At 40.6% G+C, this 17,962-nt stretch overlaps 1 protein-coding gene across 3 annotated transcripts in view; it reads left to right on the top strand.

Annotated features, from left to right (window-relative positions):
- NEBL (nebulette) overlaps nt 1-8,405 on the top strand; it is a 339,842-nt gene extending 331,437 nt beyond the window's left edge. For 2 of the 3 annotated variants that reach the window (XM_065872791.1, XM_065872790.1), the window contains 2 exons: nt 702-808; nt 2,307-2,483. In XM_065872791.1, the coding sequence (XP_065728863.1) occupies nt 702-808; nt 2,307-2,483 (284 nt within the window). Of the gene's footprint in view, nt 1-701; nt 809-2,306 lie in introns of all 3 variants that reach the window. The other variant, XM_065872789.1, reaches the window with a different exon arrangement.
- The last annotated feature ends 9,557 nt before the right edge of the window (nt 8,406-17,962 follow it).

Genomic DNA, 17,962 nt, shown 5'->3' with positions numbered 1-17,962 from the left:
ATGCTATGTTTACCGTCTTTGTAAAGGTAATATTCAACAGTATGTCTCAAAATATTGAAAGCACCCATTAGTAAATATCCTGTGAAAACACTTATACCCTGTCATTGACAATCCAATTAAATTCCTTTAAATTTCTTTTCTTTTGATTGAAGTATAGTTGATTTACAATGCTGTGTTAGTTTCAGGTGTACAGCACAGTGATTCAGTTATGCATATATATGTAAATCTGTTCTTTTTCAGATTAGTTTCCCTTATAGGTTATTATAAAACATTGAGTATAATTCCCTGTGCTATACAATAGGTCCTTGTTGTAAATTCCTTTAAATTTCTTATTTTTATTTTGGAAAATACCTACAAGGATCCCATGGCCAAATGAAAACAGGATTTTGTTAAGGGATTGCGGGAAATTTCTGTTTTGTATTTGTGTTGTTTTAACATAGCATCGGCAATAGAGTAATACAAATATTTCTGACATATTTAACTGCATGTTAAACTGGTTACCTATATATGTCCTTAATTACTGACATTTATATTGCTCTAGAGATCACTTACAATATCACTCTTCAAATTTCACATGACACTGAAAATGGCATTTGGTTTCAGAAATGTCTAGCAGAGCATGGGGTCACCTGAGGGCTTGGGAGGGGTACTTCGAGACTCGGTTTAAGGATTCTTTGTGTGTGTGTCTGTTTAACGTCCAGCACCTGTTCTTCCTGGAGCCTACCAGCAAAGCCATTCTCAAGGGTATGGGTACATGCATCAGACCAGCTTGTCATCCATGAGGTCAATGCAGCATTCACCAAATCTAGTAAGTGCCCATTTGAAGCGTTCCTCCTTCCCTGGTCTTCATATTTTATCTCCAGAATGTAAATGCACATAGAGTACAGTTGAATTGAATAGGGTACATTTTTAATATAAAGGGTAAATGATGATGTGTTGCATTTTTACAAGCTTCCCTAAAGAAGTGGAAGACATATAGGGGTAAACCGTTGAGAAGGGGAGGCACGATGAGAAAACATGCAAACAGTAAAACATACAAAGACTCTACCAGTACTATAACCTCATTGTTATCTCATGATTGGAAGTCATCAACTATGGTCTTCATTCAGTAAAAAAAGCACAAATATCTGGTCACGTTAACTAGTGAATCAAAATGGCCACTGAGAGCTAAATGACACAGCCAGCATGTCTTTGAGTCCTCCTCTGGAAATCTTGGGGTGCTGATTCATTCACTGAATGTAAGGCTTGGAAGCAGTGTTCCGGGTCATTTAGTCAAATGTGGTATCTTATGGTGAAATTGCTTCTCCAGGCTCCTGACACAGTCCCTTGGCCTTTGCCTGTGCACTTAGAAATAGGTGGCCCTTCTAAGCTCGTAAAATACCTTTTTTAAAATGTATTTTTGTTGAAGTATAGTTGACTTACAATATTATATTAGTTTCAGGTGTACAGCATAGTGATTTGGTGTTTTTATGGATTATGCACCATATTAAAGTTATTATAATATTACTGACTGTTTTTCTGGGCTATACGTCACACGTCTGTGACCTACTTATTTTTTTATAACTGGTAGTAAGGTATCTTTATTCACTCTAAAGTTCTTTGCATCTCAGCCAGTTTCCTCAGTCTATGAATACACTTGATTTTGAGATTGTCTGATATTATTAGCTAAACTCTTGGCCTCAAATGAAAACAAATATAGTAAAACTCATTTAAAAAATTTCCTCATTATAACAAGGATTTAATTATATGTACTTAATATTCAGGACATTTATATGCTAGATTTCTATCACTGTGATACAAAAACCTGTTGAGTATATTATGGATTTTTTCTTTTATTTGTTTTAAATATTTTTAAGAGGAAACAAAAATTTTTAGTCAAGTTCATTACCTCTGCCAGGGGACCGACGGTAGTGATTTGGCAGTGACTTGGACCTGTCTGCCACTATGGTGGGTTTTGTTCTCTGAAGAATGTGGACTGGGGGAGAATCTACATAATCTAAGGTCTCTGGGTTTATCTGAAGCTGGGGGAGTGGCTTTACTGCTTCAGAGCTTACTTTTTGACGGGCTGGCTATTGTATTCAGCGGCTTGCTCTGGCCCCCAGTATTACGTCTTTTGCCAGACTAGTAACCTTGAGATGAACACAGTCAGGACAGACAGTACGCTCTGGTTTGCAGGACTCCAGAAATAGATGCGCTTGGGAAGATTCCTGATAGTTACTTTAAGCGTGGGTTGGTTTGTTGCGATCCGCATTTGCGGCTGTGACTATCTTGGTGTCCACCGTGTGACCCCGTCTTTCCCTCCTCAGAGGACCTACCGAGCCATGTACGATTACAGTGCCCAGGATGAAGATGAAGTCTCCTTCAGGGATGGCGACTACATCGTCAACGTGCAGCCCATCGACGACGGCTGGATGTACGGCACGGTGCAGAGAACTGGGAAAACCGGGATGCTTCCGGCGAATTACATTGAGTTTGTTAATTAATCATTTTTCCTTGCCCTTTGAGCTTTGTTCTAATGTACACTAAACGTAATCTTTTTAAAAGGTAGAAGATACTTTTAAGACAACTTGGCAGTTATTTTACGGTAATCTATCCTTCCTTTGACAATTAGACACGCAGGTACCAGGAAGAAGGAATGACTTCTGGGCTGAAAACAGCAGCATTTTCGGTAATTCGTATAAACAAAATAATTAGGTCTGGAGACCTGGTGCTGCTAATTGTGTTAATGTTTTCCTTTGATTGGCTATCGTGAACCCTTCCGGGGAAATGTATTTTTGTAGACTTTAATAGAGATGTTGATTGTCCCTTAAATGTCACAAGTATATGAAATTTCTTAGCTGTCCCTTTGGAATCACCAGAAGCCAGTCCTCTTAATTCAGTAACACAGCCGATAATTTAAAAACCATTTAGCTTTTGAGTCACGAGGCAATTTCCAATTCAAGTGAAAATTGCCTAAATATATTAAATGTAAGCAGTGGCAGAATGACAGTTTGGTTAAAATTATATTGACTGGTGGCCTTAGGGATCTAGAAACTTCTACTGAACAAAGAAATTTCCTTGTTCCTTGGGCCAACTTCGGTCTATTTATTTCTCATTTGTACCGAGGTGTATCCTACTCTCCATTTACATTCTATGGACCTAAGTATATGCTTGACTGCCTAGAATGTCAGGACCAAATTACTTCACAGCTACTCTACAAAGGGCAAATTTTAAGGTCATCTATATTATTTCCCTGATACTAATAGCCTTTACCCTGTTGCATGTCATGTAGGTTCAAGCTTCTGTAACATAGGCAGCTGCACTGCCTGTTCCTGTTATTAAAACAAAAAGTGTGGCCGATATCTAAAAGCCCTTTCCTCTAGTTGCCAGCTCATCAGAAAAACATAACTTGAAAAGTTGCTTGAGATTCTCTTGCCGCATTGCACTCTAGTTTTGAAGGATTTACACCTTAGGAAATAGATGTATACTCTAGCAAATAAGTGATTTAGGTGTTTATTGAACAGCTTTCATTAACTTAATGCCGCTATTGATTTAAAAGCAAAGAAAACTTCATAAAAGCCAGTTACAAAGTCGGAATACGAAGTGTGCTGGGGGAAGCCAGCGAACAAAAGATTACCAGCTCCACACACAGAGACAGGTGATCTGGTTTCTTATTTGGGAAAATGGTATTCAGATTCTGGAATGGGAATCTAGCCACTAAAACCGCTTAATGAAAAGACTTCCTTTCCGCTTTCTGGTTTTTATTTTGTAAATCACATCCAGGGGTGAGATTGGGAGGTCACCAGAGATTTGAGGTACAGGCCCAACAGGTTGTTCATTTAAAAAGAGATCGTTGTCACATTTTCATTTCCAAATGAGTGACTCTGCAGGCTCTTGCTGGGTTCACAGCCGTGACCGTCATGTCGTGAAGTTTAACCTGGAGTCCACAGTCAAGATCACTGGAGAGACGAAGGTCCATCAGCAACTCTGTGTTTTTCTGACCATGCCCTTAGTGAGACTTGCAACAGGGTAGCAGCCATGTAGGGCCTGACTCTGTAGCTGTAATGAAACTGAAAAAGTAAAGTTATAAAAATGTCATCAAATGTATGGGCCTTGGGGCTTTCTGCCTTAATAATATATTCAAAGAAATTAACAAAATATGCTGTAAAACATCTTTCACTGAAATGTTTATTGGTTCAAAGGCAAATGTTAATTCATGTACACCTTTGAAAAGTAAGCACATCATTTTGAAAATCTGTAGTCTGATTTTGATCAGGCTAAAAGAGTAATTAAATAAGCTGTATTACATTCAAGCTGCATCTACGTGACACTGATGTAAAATTGAAAAGAGAAAAATTCAGGCAAATAACTAGAGATTTTTTGAGGGGGTTTTACATATTACCACATAGCCAGCTTAGCTGATTTTCTGTCATTGAATGACCAGTTGTGATTCATCTGATTAAACCCCATATAGATCTTGGTGTCTTATACAAAAACCTGCAAAGACAAGCGGAACTTGCAATATTCTTGCAAAAATTCTGTGCATTAAAACTGAGGGCAATAAGCTTGCTTATTAGTTTTATTATACCATTAAGTAAATATTTAAGATTCACCCAGACAGACTACTTTTTTGTGATTATAAAAGAGTAGTTGTTGATTAAATTTGCAGAGGAAATGTAAGACGGGTACAATTTTTGATAAATAACACATTTATAGGAAGCTCAAAGGAAACCGATTTGAAATGATGATTATAATCGGGGAAGTAACCATAAAGTAACAGCTTGATGTTTCACTGTTTTTCTCATCCACTGATTTCAAAATCAGATTCACTGAATGTAAACGTCAATACTTATTTGGGGAATAATTCTCCTAAAATTTTAAGCTTCACATAATGTTTGCATAGTAAAATGTTTCTGCTTTCCAGCCTTCAGGAATTAAGATCGGATCAGAATTTAACTAGAGGGCAGTTATTTTACAATAAAGACTGAGAGAGAACCAGTTGCACATGTTCCTGATGCTATGATTTGATAGTGTTGTCACCATTACTAAAGCCTGTCAGGATATTAAGCATCTCAGCAGAAATATAGGAAACAATAGATGTATAAAACCAAAGCGCTATTTTTACAGCATCATTTTCAAAACTGTATTCTCGGACAACTTGTCCCCTTTCCACACTCCCCCTCTCGCCTTCGATTTGGCAGCGGGCAGATGCTACATATAACGCTGACAGCTCAAGAATGGTTTCAAAAACAATCCTTTTAAAAATCAAGTTAAAGAAGACTGTGTATATGCCCGAGCACAGAGAGCATGCACCTGATTTTCTAAATGTGTTCTCAAACCTGATAAAAGCACACGGGCAGTTTGATATGCTTTTCAAAGTTCCGAAAACAGAACTGTACGTGGATCATCTCTTTTTTGAGAAGAGCATGGCAACAGAATATATTGCTTTTGGTGTAAGTTTTTGTAGTAGGCGTTTTTACTAATTCTCGTTCTCTGGGAGAGCTTTCTATTTCTAACCTGTGGCAAGACAAAGTCTTCGTGTCTTCTTGTTATTGTTTACACATCCGCAGTGTAGCCCACTTTGAAATATTTGTCTGGTTGTCAGCTCTCCGCGCTGTCCCTGCATCTTCTCAGGCCTCCCCCGCCTCAGACACCACACAGGAATTTGCAAGCACAATTCCCAGGAGCACCTTGTACGAATATGGATGCGATTAGACCAGCCCCTCTCTTGCCACCAGGTTCATTGCATGAGGATGACGAAGATACATTTTCTCCAGTCTCGCCACAGTCTTTTCTTTCCTTATCCTCCATGTTGAGCTAGACAACACTCTGGGATTTGGGAAGCAGACTTTTCTAAACACACAGTGGAAGCTCAAGGTGCATCTCTTTTTCAGGTTTGTCCATCTCCAGTAGAATGTTTTTAATGAAAAGATAAAGAAAATGGGTGTGATCCTTTAATAACACCTCCCTATATAAAGTGGATATATTAACAGTTTATATCAAAATTATAATACAGAGATATAAAAAATATATAGGTGCCTTTATGATTACACTTGTTTATTCGCTATGGTCTTGGAAAGAAAACCAAGCAAGCAAGCTTCTGCCTATTCTATAGTAATATTTTATTATATGATTGGTATTTTTTATGGTGGGGAAGTGAGATGCTCCTGACAGATACGAAATGTGATAGATGATTGTATTTTACCTCTAGAGGTTTAGAAAATACTGACTTCTTCCGTCTATTTCTGAAAGGTTCTTTGTGGATTTATATATAGTTGAGATGCATAAACATTAACTTTAGGTTTGAGATTTAAAATACCTATTGTAAGATAGAAGAGTTATGTTATGAGGCTGAATTCATTACATAAGATGAAATTCACTTCATAAGTTCATTATACCTTAGCTGTTTGCTTCTGATAATCTGAAAGTGGCTGGAGTACGGTTGTTTGGGGTAACCCGACATGGAGGTGAGAAAGCTTTAGTTAATAAGAAGCTGCGTAAACCAAGTTAAGAATGCTAAAATGAAGGTCTCTTTCTGAAGTATTCCGTGCCCATTAGGGTTCTTTCCAGGCACTGCCAACCAGTGCTGATCCAAAAAAATCAAGACGCTGTACGATGCTTCTGTGGCCATCATTCCCTGATCCGCAAGCCTGGAAGGATCCCTAAGGCGGACCTCCTCCCCAGTTGTCCATGTTACTTCAGTATCTTCATGGGAATCCCGTAGGCTTTTTGTGTTTGACATATGGTATTCAATGTGCATAGTATATACTTCTTTGTAACCCAGTTGCTGTTAAGAATGATTTATTTTAAAGGAAAAGAGAAAACCGCCTCATAGTTCGGTGTTCAGACGAACTGCTGAGCATGTAGAAGCAGCACCGAGTGTGTTACAGGAGGGGTGTGGAACCGTTGGTCTTTGACCTGTGATTAAAACCCCAAATTGAATCATTGTGCAGATTGGCTTCTCTTTGCCTCAAAATATGTAGGATTGTGGCTGCTGATTAATTTGCAAGATTGTACTAACTTTGAGAGCGTACAGTTTTACAGGAAACGCTTCATGTTTTTAAAATGAGGGGGCTTACAGAACAATACGATGGTATTAATATAATCTGGCTTTTGTTATGCAAATTGTTAACACCAGCTATTAAAATATATTTTAGTAGAAATGCTTTAACTCATGTTTCTTTCCTCTACACTGTGAATCTTTAAGCCTTGGTGGACTAGAGCATCGTGCTGCCCAAAGGACTAACCTATGCAAACTAGTTCACATTTTAGTGGATGTCGCAGGACTTGTGTAACAAGACGTTATTTCCCCCTGCGTAATGTACAGCGGCATTGAAATAACACATTAAGCCTAGCATCATGTATGTATAGATAGTTACTCACAAACCCTTCACGGCTACCATAATCATTAGTATTACCATTCGTTTAAGAGCAGATCGCTGATTTATCTGTTAAAACGACGTCAACGATGTCAGAACAAGAATGACAGATGGATGCAGCGGCCTTGGCTTCCAGGTGGTCCCTGCAAGTGTTCTCCTGTGATAGAACCGCGTTCTCAGATGCGCTCTCTCCAGGGTATTATTATTCTGTGTCTTCTTTCTGTATTTGTAAAACATTATAACGCTTTAATTTCCTATCTCTACACATTCGGTTTGCTTAAATAAATGCAGGATATAACAAAATGGTTCCACTTGTTGGTTCTCACCTTGGTTTCTTGGAGCAGGGGTCGTTGATAACACCCTGGGTATGGGTTTATCGAGACAACTCACGTCAAATGGCCTCGAAGGTCTGTGGTGGCCTCAGCGCACTAACCTTGGTGAGTCATTCAGAATGTGTCTTCTTCCCCCAAATAAACTTAGCTTTAAATGATAACAATATTACGCTTTAGCAAACTCCGTCTCCTTCTGATTTTATATCAGAGTGCTATAGTAATACATCATCGTAGTTCACCTCTTTCAAGATTAAGTTCCTCATATGTCCTCAATAGTACAGTTTTTATTTTCTTGTATTTGTAAGATGAAAGAAACAGCTTGCAGCAAAGAATAGGAAATGCACAAACGGAGTGCCTGAAACAGGGAGATGCTCTGATTTCCCAGCTCAGAATGGCTCATTTATCATAGAGGAGAATTGCTTTCTTCCTGTTTCCCATAGTTGGAAAAAGTGAGTTACTTCCTTTTTTTGCCCTCATATAAATCTGCTGAGACTAGGATCTTAGCTTTATTGTGTTATCTTGTAGAAGTTCCTCTTTGATGGTGCCTAAACCCTCCCAATTGTAAACTGATAAACTCTGCTGATGACACATTTAGTACTCTTGCTTATAGAGTAAACACGCTTCATAATCTTGAATTTTGTGTTTCTCATATTCCAAAAGTATGAAATGAATATTTGTATGATATGAATCAGCAAACATACTGATAATATTTCAAATGACAAAACAGCTTGCTCGTTTATGGGTATTTGAAGAATTTACGTTTTTTTCTCTCTCTCAAAGTTTTTTTTCCCCACCATGCTCACAGATTTTACTCTTTGGAACCCAACCCACAGAGAAATGAGTAACTTAGTGATTTTTTTTTTTTTTTCTGAATTAAAATAATTTAGGTTTAGGATAAACGATGCTTATATTTTTATTAACTTAAAAATTTGTGAAGTTAGTTGTACAGGTAATTGAGACATACGTGACCACTAGAAGTCTACCAAAGTAACTTTTTACAAGAATACTTATACATAATAAATTGAAAAGTAGATAAAAGGAAAGTTTTGTTCCTTTATGTAATTTGCTTCTCCTAAGCAGGGGGATTGAATAGAGTTTTGTGATGGCAGAAAACTGGATATGGTCCAAGTGTGAACTTCAACTCCTTTCTGCAGTTTTAAGCAAAGTTCCCAGGCCTTTGTCCATTTATATTTGTACTTGGGAGCCGCAGAGTTCTGATGAAAAATAGAATGAGAAAATGGGTTTAAAGGGTGAAAAGTCAATATTAGAACAAAGGACCCGGTTACTGATTTTGTATTTATACTGTGGCATTTTGATCTTTGCTTTCACTTTTTCAAAAAAGTAGCAAACATGAAAGAGAATAGTAGACTAAAATAGAGAAATTAGCAAAATCTGAATGGCTGTTATTTCACTGGAGAAAATAAGGAACTTTCCTGCATTCCAAATTTAGTTACTCGATGGCTTTTAAAATGGACTCGTTTCTGGTTCTTGAGCCAGCCCACTTTTTCCAGAGGGTTTCTACCCAAGGCCACGTGGCCCTTATTAACTTCTGTTATCTCGCCACTCATGACAGGCGGCTGGATGGAGGTGACCCATCTATAGCATGCCCAGGAGCCCTTGATAGGAGCCTCACAAGAACTTTGCCCAACAGGAATGATGGTCACTGAACCTGTCCACGTCTCCCTGAGGAGCCCAAGTTCACAGTATAGAGCAGGTTGGTTAACTGGTCTGGTTATTAAAAGCCAAAAGACATAGAGAAAGGAGGAGGAAGTCGAGAGTAAGCAGAGCTGTGAGTAAGCAGAAAGCAGGAGATGGGGAAAGACCATGAGATGGGGAAAAGATATTTAGGACAGATGGAGCAAAAAATGAAGTGGATGGTTGGTGGTGGCACGAGCCCTGGAGATGGGAAGACACTGATTCTTGCTAACAGCAGCCCTTGAGAGTAGGGAGCCCCAGCCCCTGCTGCTGAGGAAGCGGCCACACTCCATGTCAGATGCTCAAGGTTCCATCCTGGTCCTGCTGCCAATGTGAGGCCACCTCCCCCTGTCTCGATAAGGAACAAATTTCATGAATGTTGGAAACACTTGCAGGGTGTCCCCCAAACGAAACACCAAGTGGCCAACGTGATTGAAATGCCAATTACATTTTTGCAGTTGAAATGTTCCAAGGTTGTCTTAAATAATTTTCTCTTGTTTTCTTTTATGATGCGACATATTACACCGTATACGTGCTACTGAAAACCACCTTAGTTAGAAGTTGTTTCCCTAGGCTCTATGAAGGGTATCAATAATTAATAACAGATGAATTTAACTTCAACCAGTGGGTTTGTACAAAGAAAGGATAGGGAGAGGAATGTTCTCATCAACTTCTAAGTGTTTGGAAAAGAACATGGGAACGACTGGGCCGCCTTAGAGAGTGACTCAGGCACTGGTGTCCCAGTGACAAAAGCTGAATTGTTTTTGCAGAGCTCTCAGAAATATCTAATTCTTCCAGGTTTCCTCGGTGATAGTTCTTGATTAAGGTGGATGAAGCAGTAACTGTAACTTACTCACTCAGCATGGATTTATTCAATGCTTACGTGATTCAAGGAACAGAACACAGGAACTTCCGTATTATGTTGGTAGAGGGGAGACTTACATTAAACAACCAATGATATGCATTTACCCACTTGTATACAGCTGTGTATACTTAATACAGTTAATTGTTTCATTGCAGTTTGAGAGATGTTGTGAAAGGAAAGCCTAGTGCTCCCTGAGTTCTTAGAGCTGGGCCGGGGTGACCTGTGGACTCGGCGCAGGGGAAGGTGTGGAAGACTTCTCTGAGGATCTGCTATTGGAACTGAGCTGAAAGCTGCACTGAGAGCTCAGTCCATCTAAGCCTTAGATGCGTGGGAAAATTCAGTCCCTGGCAGCTAATGATAGAAATACTCTAGCCTTCTGCCAGATTTTAATTTAAATAGCAATGGCAGGTTTTCGTAATCTTCATACAATTAAATTTTCATGAACAAAAGTTTGGGTATGCACGTGCATGAATATGTGTGCATGCCCTACCCTTTGGTTATTCTAATTATGACTTATTCCACTTAGAAAGTCAGCAGGTTGCAAAGAGTTAATTATACCCACAAAGTTGGACAGATGTGGAATACTTCACTTCCTTTTTTGGATAATTGGTTATTATGTAGACTTTCCTGTGTCCTTACTTCCTCCTTGAGTATTTTTGGAAAGCATGTGCTTACTGGAGTTTACGGTCATACAGTCTGCAGCACAACCACTGATTAAAAATGCTGTTCTCTCCTGTTTTAGATTCCACAGGGTTGGGAATTGTCCTTCCATCTAATATGTGATATGAGTTAGATTTTCAACATTAACTGGACAACGCAGGGAAAAATCACTCACAAAGCAAGATAGTTGTTGGTAATTATTTACAATAAGTCCTTGCTTGGAGGTAAATCATAGCTTTGTTTATAGAATTCTGGCAAGAGTGTTGAACATCCGTCTCCTTTAAAAATCTGACAGTATGTTTGCACATTTTATCTGCGGTACCCTTGCCCCAGTTAAATTCATGATCGATAATATTTTGGATGTATTTGGCTCTCATAATGCTTGTGTGGGAACACTTTTTGATATTTATAAATACTTCCTGGCTGCATGTACATCTTTCTTTTAGAAAGGAGTGTTTTGACTTTCAAAATGGTGCCGCATAAAGCGATTTCTGAGCTTCTACATCTTTTTGTTATGTTGCTTTTCTTCCAAAAAGCGTAGCTCTGATGATCCAACTACAGCCATCATATTTGTATTGTAACACAGTTTCTTTTGTTTACAACCATATGCCCACTGTTTTACATTCATTTTAGTGGGGTCGGGAGAAGAGGTGCCTGAAAACCCCGGGGACAAACTTGTTTTGTGTGACCCACCCAGTGGTCCAGGTGAATGTGGAAAGCATCTGCCTGCAGCCATCCTCCACCCAGAAAAACAAGGGATGGGCACGGGGAGATTTTTCTATCTTCCATGATTTAAGTCCTAGAAAGGTGTGAGAGTGGGGGAGAGGATGGCTCCTATGATGATTTATTTTTCGAAGCAGGCAAATAAAAATGTTTATGGTATGAGAACATTATTATAGTATGTCAGCTCTTAGTATCATCGAAAGATTTCATGCCTGAAGGGTATTGAAACATTTTCAGAACTTCAAATGATATGCTACTTGATCATGACGGAGACCCTAAAATGGGAGTTTCATAATGTAGAATCCTTAAGAATTTGACAGAGTTAATTTAGTTATATTTCAGCACAGAGCCAAGATCTACATTATGATTGATTGGGGTGGAGGGGAGTTATCAGCCAAAAGGAGTCCTGTACCAAAGATGACCATGTCAGGTGAGTGAGTGAATACCTGTGGAACGGTAGCATCGCAGGAAAGAGAAGGAAAGACGTAGCTGGGGCAAGGGCAGAGCTGAAGAGCCCAAGGCCTCACTTGGATGAACGGTCAAAGTTTTTGCTTCAACTGGAATTGGGTCTTTCAAAATTATTCCAGTCTCAGGAGGTAGAGTTTCTTTGTGTTGGCCTTGGTTATCTTCCCACGTCTCTGCAGTTTTGTCATGTCCACAAAGTAATGCCGCACTCAGTTGTGTTGCTGAGCTTTTCTGGGGGAACGATGGATTTAGAAAGCATCTGGAAAATGCTGAAGGTTCACTTGGTGTGAGTACAAGTTGGGATGTAGTCTTTGAATTTAGTGTTGTGTGATGCCCCAGCCTTTATATGGACTTTTTTTCCTTTAAAGTCTGAGAAAGCCATGTTAAGCGGAGCGGAGCTGAGTAGGTCCCGCGTTAGGTAGAATTTGGGTGTCTCACATCTCTGAGAGGGACAAGTTTCAACCAGCAACATGCGTGCCCTTCCACACTTGTTGCCTTTGCACTCACAGATTTTCAGGGGAGCAGAGACCTTCAGTCAAACCCCTACCGTCAGGAAGAAATGGCATGATTGTCTCGTTGTATTGATTGTAAGACCAGGGCCTGAGAAAGTTGGTGACTCTATCATAATCTAATGGCTGGACTTTGAAGGGTGGATAAAAACCTAGCTCCTCTGTCTTCGGTCACGGTGCCTCTCCCCTCACACCGTGTTGCTCTTGACGTCCGCTCTATCTGGTTCAGATGGCGAGGAGAAGAGTGAGCGCTTATCTGGAGCTGCCCTTCTTGTTCCTTTAATGTCCCAACACTGGCTCTGCCGCACAGCTGTGAGCACTGAGGAAAGTGATCCCAGGCGGTGCCCTGCTTTGATCACCCAAACCATGGCAAGGACACTTCGGAGTAGCAGAAGAAGTGATGGTGTCCAGACTCTCATATCACAGGTCGGGAAGGCAGTATCTCATTTCCTTTAAGACTCTGCAACTGCAAATTAAGATAAAAGGAGAACAGGGTCTTTAGAGCACTGATTTGAAGTCAGAAAGCGTTCTGTTCCATGTCCAGCCCTTTCTTCTCCCGGGGGGGGACTTTAATAGGATGAGTGAAGCTACCATCTGGTCCAAACTCAAACCTCTTGTCGTTCGGGTAGTTAGAATGCCTCAGGACTTCTAACCAGCTTGGTTTTTAAATGTCATTTCCACAAGCGCTTTTTAAACACTTAAACATTTGTCCCACTTGTGATGCCAGCAGGGTTTGGATTTGGACGCCTAAGATAGATTTGGGGCTCGTGACAAATCACCCCCTCCCAATTGTGTGCCATCCTGTTTTCCCCTTCCTTTTCTTTCCTTTTATTCCATCCCTTCTGTTTCCTGTTTTTAAAAGAATGTATTGGTTCTCTACTTAAAAAAGTAATCCATCCTCACTGTAAAACATTCAAAAGAGTAAAGAGAAGGGAAAAATGACTTCTAAGCCCACTATCAGAAACTTTGGGTGTTGCTGTGTATTCTTGCAGAGCATTTATTGATACATATGTGTAAATTTTTAACAATAATTGTCTTATAGACAATTTTATGGACCTTTCTCCCATTTGACGTTGCATAATGAAAATTTCTTTTAGCATTAAGTAATTTTTGGAAAATATTCCATCATATGTATGAATTATTTAACCTTACCGGACACTTAGATTGTTTTCCTTTTAAAATAATGCAGTGAGTATTTTCATATTATTATTTCCTTAGGGTAAATTCCATCAAAAGGGAATTGCTGGGATAAAAGGATCATATAATTTCAAGGCTTTTAATAAATACTGTTATTAACTTGTCACTCGGCAGAGTTTGCAGTTTAGGTACCTACTATCAGTAGATCGTTCCTCTTTTACATCGTTTATTTCTGTGATTGCTAGTGAGGCTGAACGTTTTCTTCACATGTTATTGGCTGTTTGCAGTTCGTTCTCCCTGCCCCCAACTTCCTGGTCTTCCATTCTGTTGCTTGGGATATTCAGCACTGGTGTCTGAATGTTTGTTTGTTTGTTTTCAATTTGGTATGTATGGCCGAATCACCCTCCAGAAAGTTTCCTCTAATTTATACTGCCATCAACAGTTTGTTTGTTCCGTCAAGCCCTTTCTGACACTGAATGCTACTGTTTGTTTTAATTTTTGTGAGTACCCCTTTTAGTTACAGAAACTGTTAATGCCATCGTTTTTACATATGCAGTTGCTGTGTGTTAAAACCTCAGAGACAGTACAGAGAGAGAGAGACAGACAGACGGACAGAATTTTGCAGGAGAGGAAGTATAAATAGACAATGCAGAGAAGGAGTCAGGTGTGAAGGAGAAGGGCTGACTAGGAAAAAGAGTATGGAGTCGAATTAGTCTGCTAGGACTGCCATAACAAAGTACTGCAGACTGGGTCGCTTAAACAGGAGTTTATTGGTATTTTCTCACTGTTCTGGAGACTGGAAGTCCAAGGTCCAGACCTGAGCGGAATTGGTCTCTTCGGAGCCTTCTCTCCTTGGCCTGCACATGGCCGTCTTCCCCCTGTGTCTTCAGGTGCTCCCCTCTGTACCTGTCTGTGTCCAAATTTCCTCTTTTAAGGACACCAGTCAATACTGGATCAGAGCCCATCCTCATTACCTCATTTTAACTTAATTACCTCTTTAAAGACCTTCTATCTAAATATAGTCACATTTTGAGGTACTGGGTGTTAGTTAGGGCTTCAACATATAAATTTGGGGGGAACAAAGTTCAGCCCATAAGAGGAATGAAAAAAATCAGTACTTGTGGGCAGCCAGGCACAAACAGGTGTAGCTTGGAAGGGATTGAATTTAGAGAATTTTAGAGGGACAGTCTGAGTGCCCGGGGAAGGCATGTGAAAGATGAAGGAACTAGGAGCCAGAAAGGTGAGCCAGGTGGCCCAAAGTCACAGCAAGTTAGTTATAGAGCTAGGACAGGAGCCCAGGACTCAGCGTTTCAACTCTCCTGGTTTTCCTGTTGCATTGCACTGCCTCAGGAAGCTCAGCTCTTCAGTGAGGCTGTGCCCTGTGTCTCTCCTGCTCTGACTCCAACCCCTGGCAGTGATCTTGAGCTAAGCAAGTCACTGCTACAGGCCCCAAATCACCGTTGCTACATTACGCTCTGTGGAAGGATGATTTCCCGCCTCTCCTCTGTCCCTCAGGTTGGAGTCAGTGTAGCGGGATCAATTTCACTTGATGCCCTGTCTGGAGGGAGCCCGCCTTGGGCTCTGCTGGAGGAGCTGGTTTCTATATTGATACAACATGGGGGGCAGTCTCCTCCTTGCCCTGTATCCCACATCCCTCCCCCTTTCTCCACCACCTCCCAGGCCTCCCCAGAACCTACCCTTTCCACCTCCTTGCATACCTGGTCACAGAATGTTGGACCTCAGTTTATACTTTCTTCACTACATCTTATTTCTGTCTCTTTGTTGTAAGTTCTTATAGAAGCTCCATCTCCCAGGAGGTGAGGGACTGAGACTGCACAGCTGGTTTGTCCTCTTGTACCACTGCTGGATCCTCTGTCTACCTGGTTATTGTATGTAGCCACCAAATCAGTGTTGACCCGTGCAAAAGCACAGTTCCTAATTTCCCTGAAACAATATGGCTTGTTTTCAGTTTTTATATCCACTCTTTCCTAATATGGAAAACATTATACAGAGCTAGAAGCATATAGTACTTAGTAAGGAAACACAGCAACTTACTAAACAAACAGAACATCCATTTGTGTCAACACTGATGATAAACCTATCTTCATTGTCTAAGCTTCCTCTCACTTTAATCAGATTGTTTTCAGGATGCTGAATGGCTGGCAGACCGTGCGCTCGTGGAGATGGCTTATCATGGTGGAGGGATGCCAAAGAAAAGAGCGGTCGTCTGGGTTGGCAGGGCTATAGTCTGAAGAATGACACCACCTTTAGCTTCTTGGAAGGCGCTACCTAACTCCTGCGCCTGAGTTTCTTTATCTGTCCAACGGAGATAAGGTTTCTCTTTCACGTATGTTCTGCATATTCTGCTTGTAAAGAACCTAGCACAGGATTTAGCTCATACTAGGCGCTTAGTAAATGGCATCAGAGACCATAGTGGCCGTCTCTGGGGCATGCCCTTGTCAACTGTTACAAAAGAGAACTCGCTTCCATTTCACCTTCTCCGGGGCCACTGAGTGGCCAGCAGCAAAAGATTAGTGCAAATCCATGCACTTAATAAGAGCAGATGATATATTAATTGAGCACTAATTAAGTATAAGAGCTAATGCAAATGCATGTAAAGACTTCTGGGTATTGGGTTGAGAGGACCTCGACAGAGTAACTACATTACTTTTTAAATATTTAGATGTTTATGCCAGTAAGTTCTGTTTAATTGATAGAGATATCTGGCATATTTTTACATATTGTGCTTTGTAAATTACCATTTAGGATATTAATTTCAAAAGTAGAAAAGTAGTGCTATGTGGTGACCTTTAAAAATGCATAGCTGATTGAATCCTGGTATTTAAACACTAATAGATTTAATTATATGAAAGTGACACAAGAGGGCAGCTGTGTACTGTTTCTGAATACCTTTTGCTACAGTAGATTAGGCTAAAATTGAATATGTGAATAATCAGTATGATAGGAAATTATCTTTCATAAACTTGTTATTACGTAGATGAAATAAAATTATTTTATTTAGAAATAACCTAATTCTGTATACCACTCACATCCGTATTGGCAAATAAAGGCTGGCAAGTAATGATACAATTAATATCCTACTGATTATCCATAGTTACTACGTTGACGTAGAACTTCCTGGTGGTGCTTAAAGATCATTTGTCTGATCTGCGGGTACGGTGGGAGAAGGCGTAGAGGGACTCATAAATTAAGGCACAGCCTGGTCCCCACGGGAAGCCTCTATGTTGGAATGAAATGTGTGTCCGGTGCGGCAGAGTTTAGCAGTCCTGTGGGGCTGGACAAGAATGTCTCAGCCTCTGTGTTTTCACACAGATCTTGGAGGTTGGCTTACTTCTGACACCTTTGGTTGTCATCCTTTGAACCCACAGTGGGTAAGTATACTGCATGATACCTAGAGCCTCCTTGCCAGAGCTGTGGTGTGACTCTGTCAGTTTGTCCCATCCTGGGGGTCAGAGAGGTCCTGGGTGCTAGGATAATGAACCCGAGCCGAAGGATCCTGAGGATGCCTAGAACGTTCCAGGTCTGAATTACATCCATTTTCAGGGGCTTGGGCAGTTACATGAGGACAGCCGGAGAGAGGGCTGTGTCCCAGCATAGATCAGAGATAGAGCTGTAATGGATCCTTCTGTGCCTCGGATGTCGTTCTGGAAGGACAAATCTGGTTTGTGAAAATGGGCAGTTGCAAAACTTATAACAGAGTTTTTCCCAAAGTGAACGTAGGTAGATCATTGTTACTTAAATCACTCCAATGAGCATTTATTAATTTTCTACATGTGGCCAGATCCAGTTCATATGGGTGCAGAGAAGCAACACAGGGTCTTCTGACCTGAACTGATCAGGGAGGAGGTGGGGGGGAGGGGTGATGGGACGCAGTAGGGCCATGGGGACAGTAGTTTGTGCGGTCCATGCTGGTTTGACAAATTCATAATGATATTACTGGAGTCTGAGGGAACACACCCATGACCCTGGTGCACAGTGTGTGTGACTTCCCGGGGAGAACGTACAGTGGAACCAATACTGGCCGCGAGGGCAGGGCAGGCCAGAGGGGGAGTGGCATAGAGACCCAGGAACTGGCTATGGGACTGTTCATCCAGAAACAACAGGGGCAGGGCTGTGTGTGGAAAGGTCCTCATGCCAGGCCCAATTCAACAATTAGGGACAAAATATAAATCCAGAGGTCTGAGCTGGATATTCAAA

This window comes from Phocoena phocoena, chromosome 2, assembly GCF_963924675.1.
Source record: "Phocoena phocoena chromosome 2, mPhoPho1.1, whole genome shotgun sequence".
NCBI lineage: Eukaryota > Metazoa > Chordata > Mammalia > Artiodactyla > Phocoenidae > Phocoena > Phocoena phocoena.
This window is presented reverse-complemented; position numbering and strand designations above follow the sequence as displayed.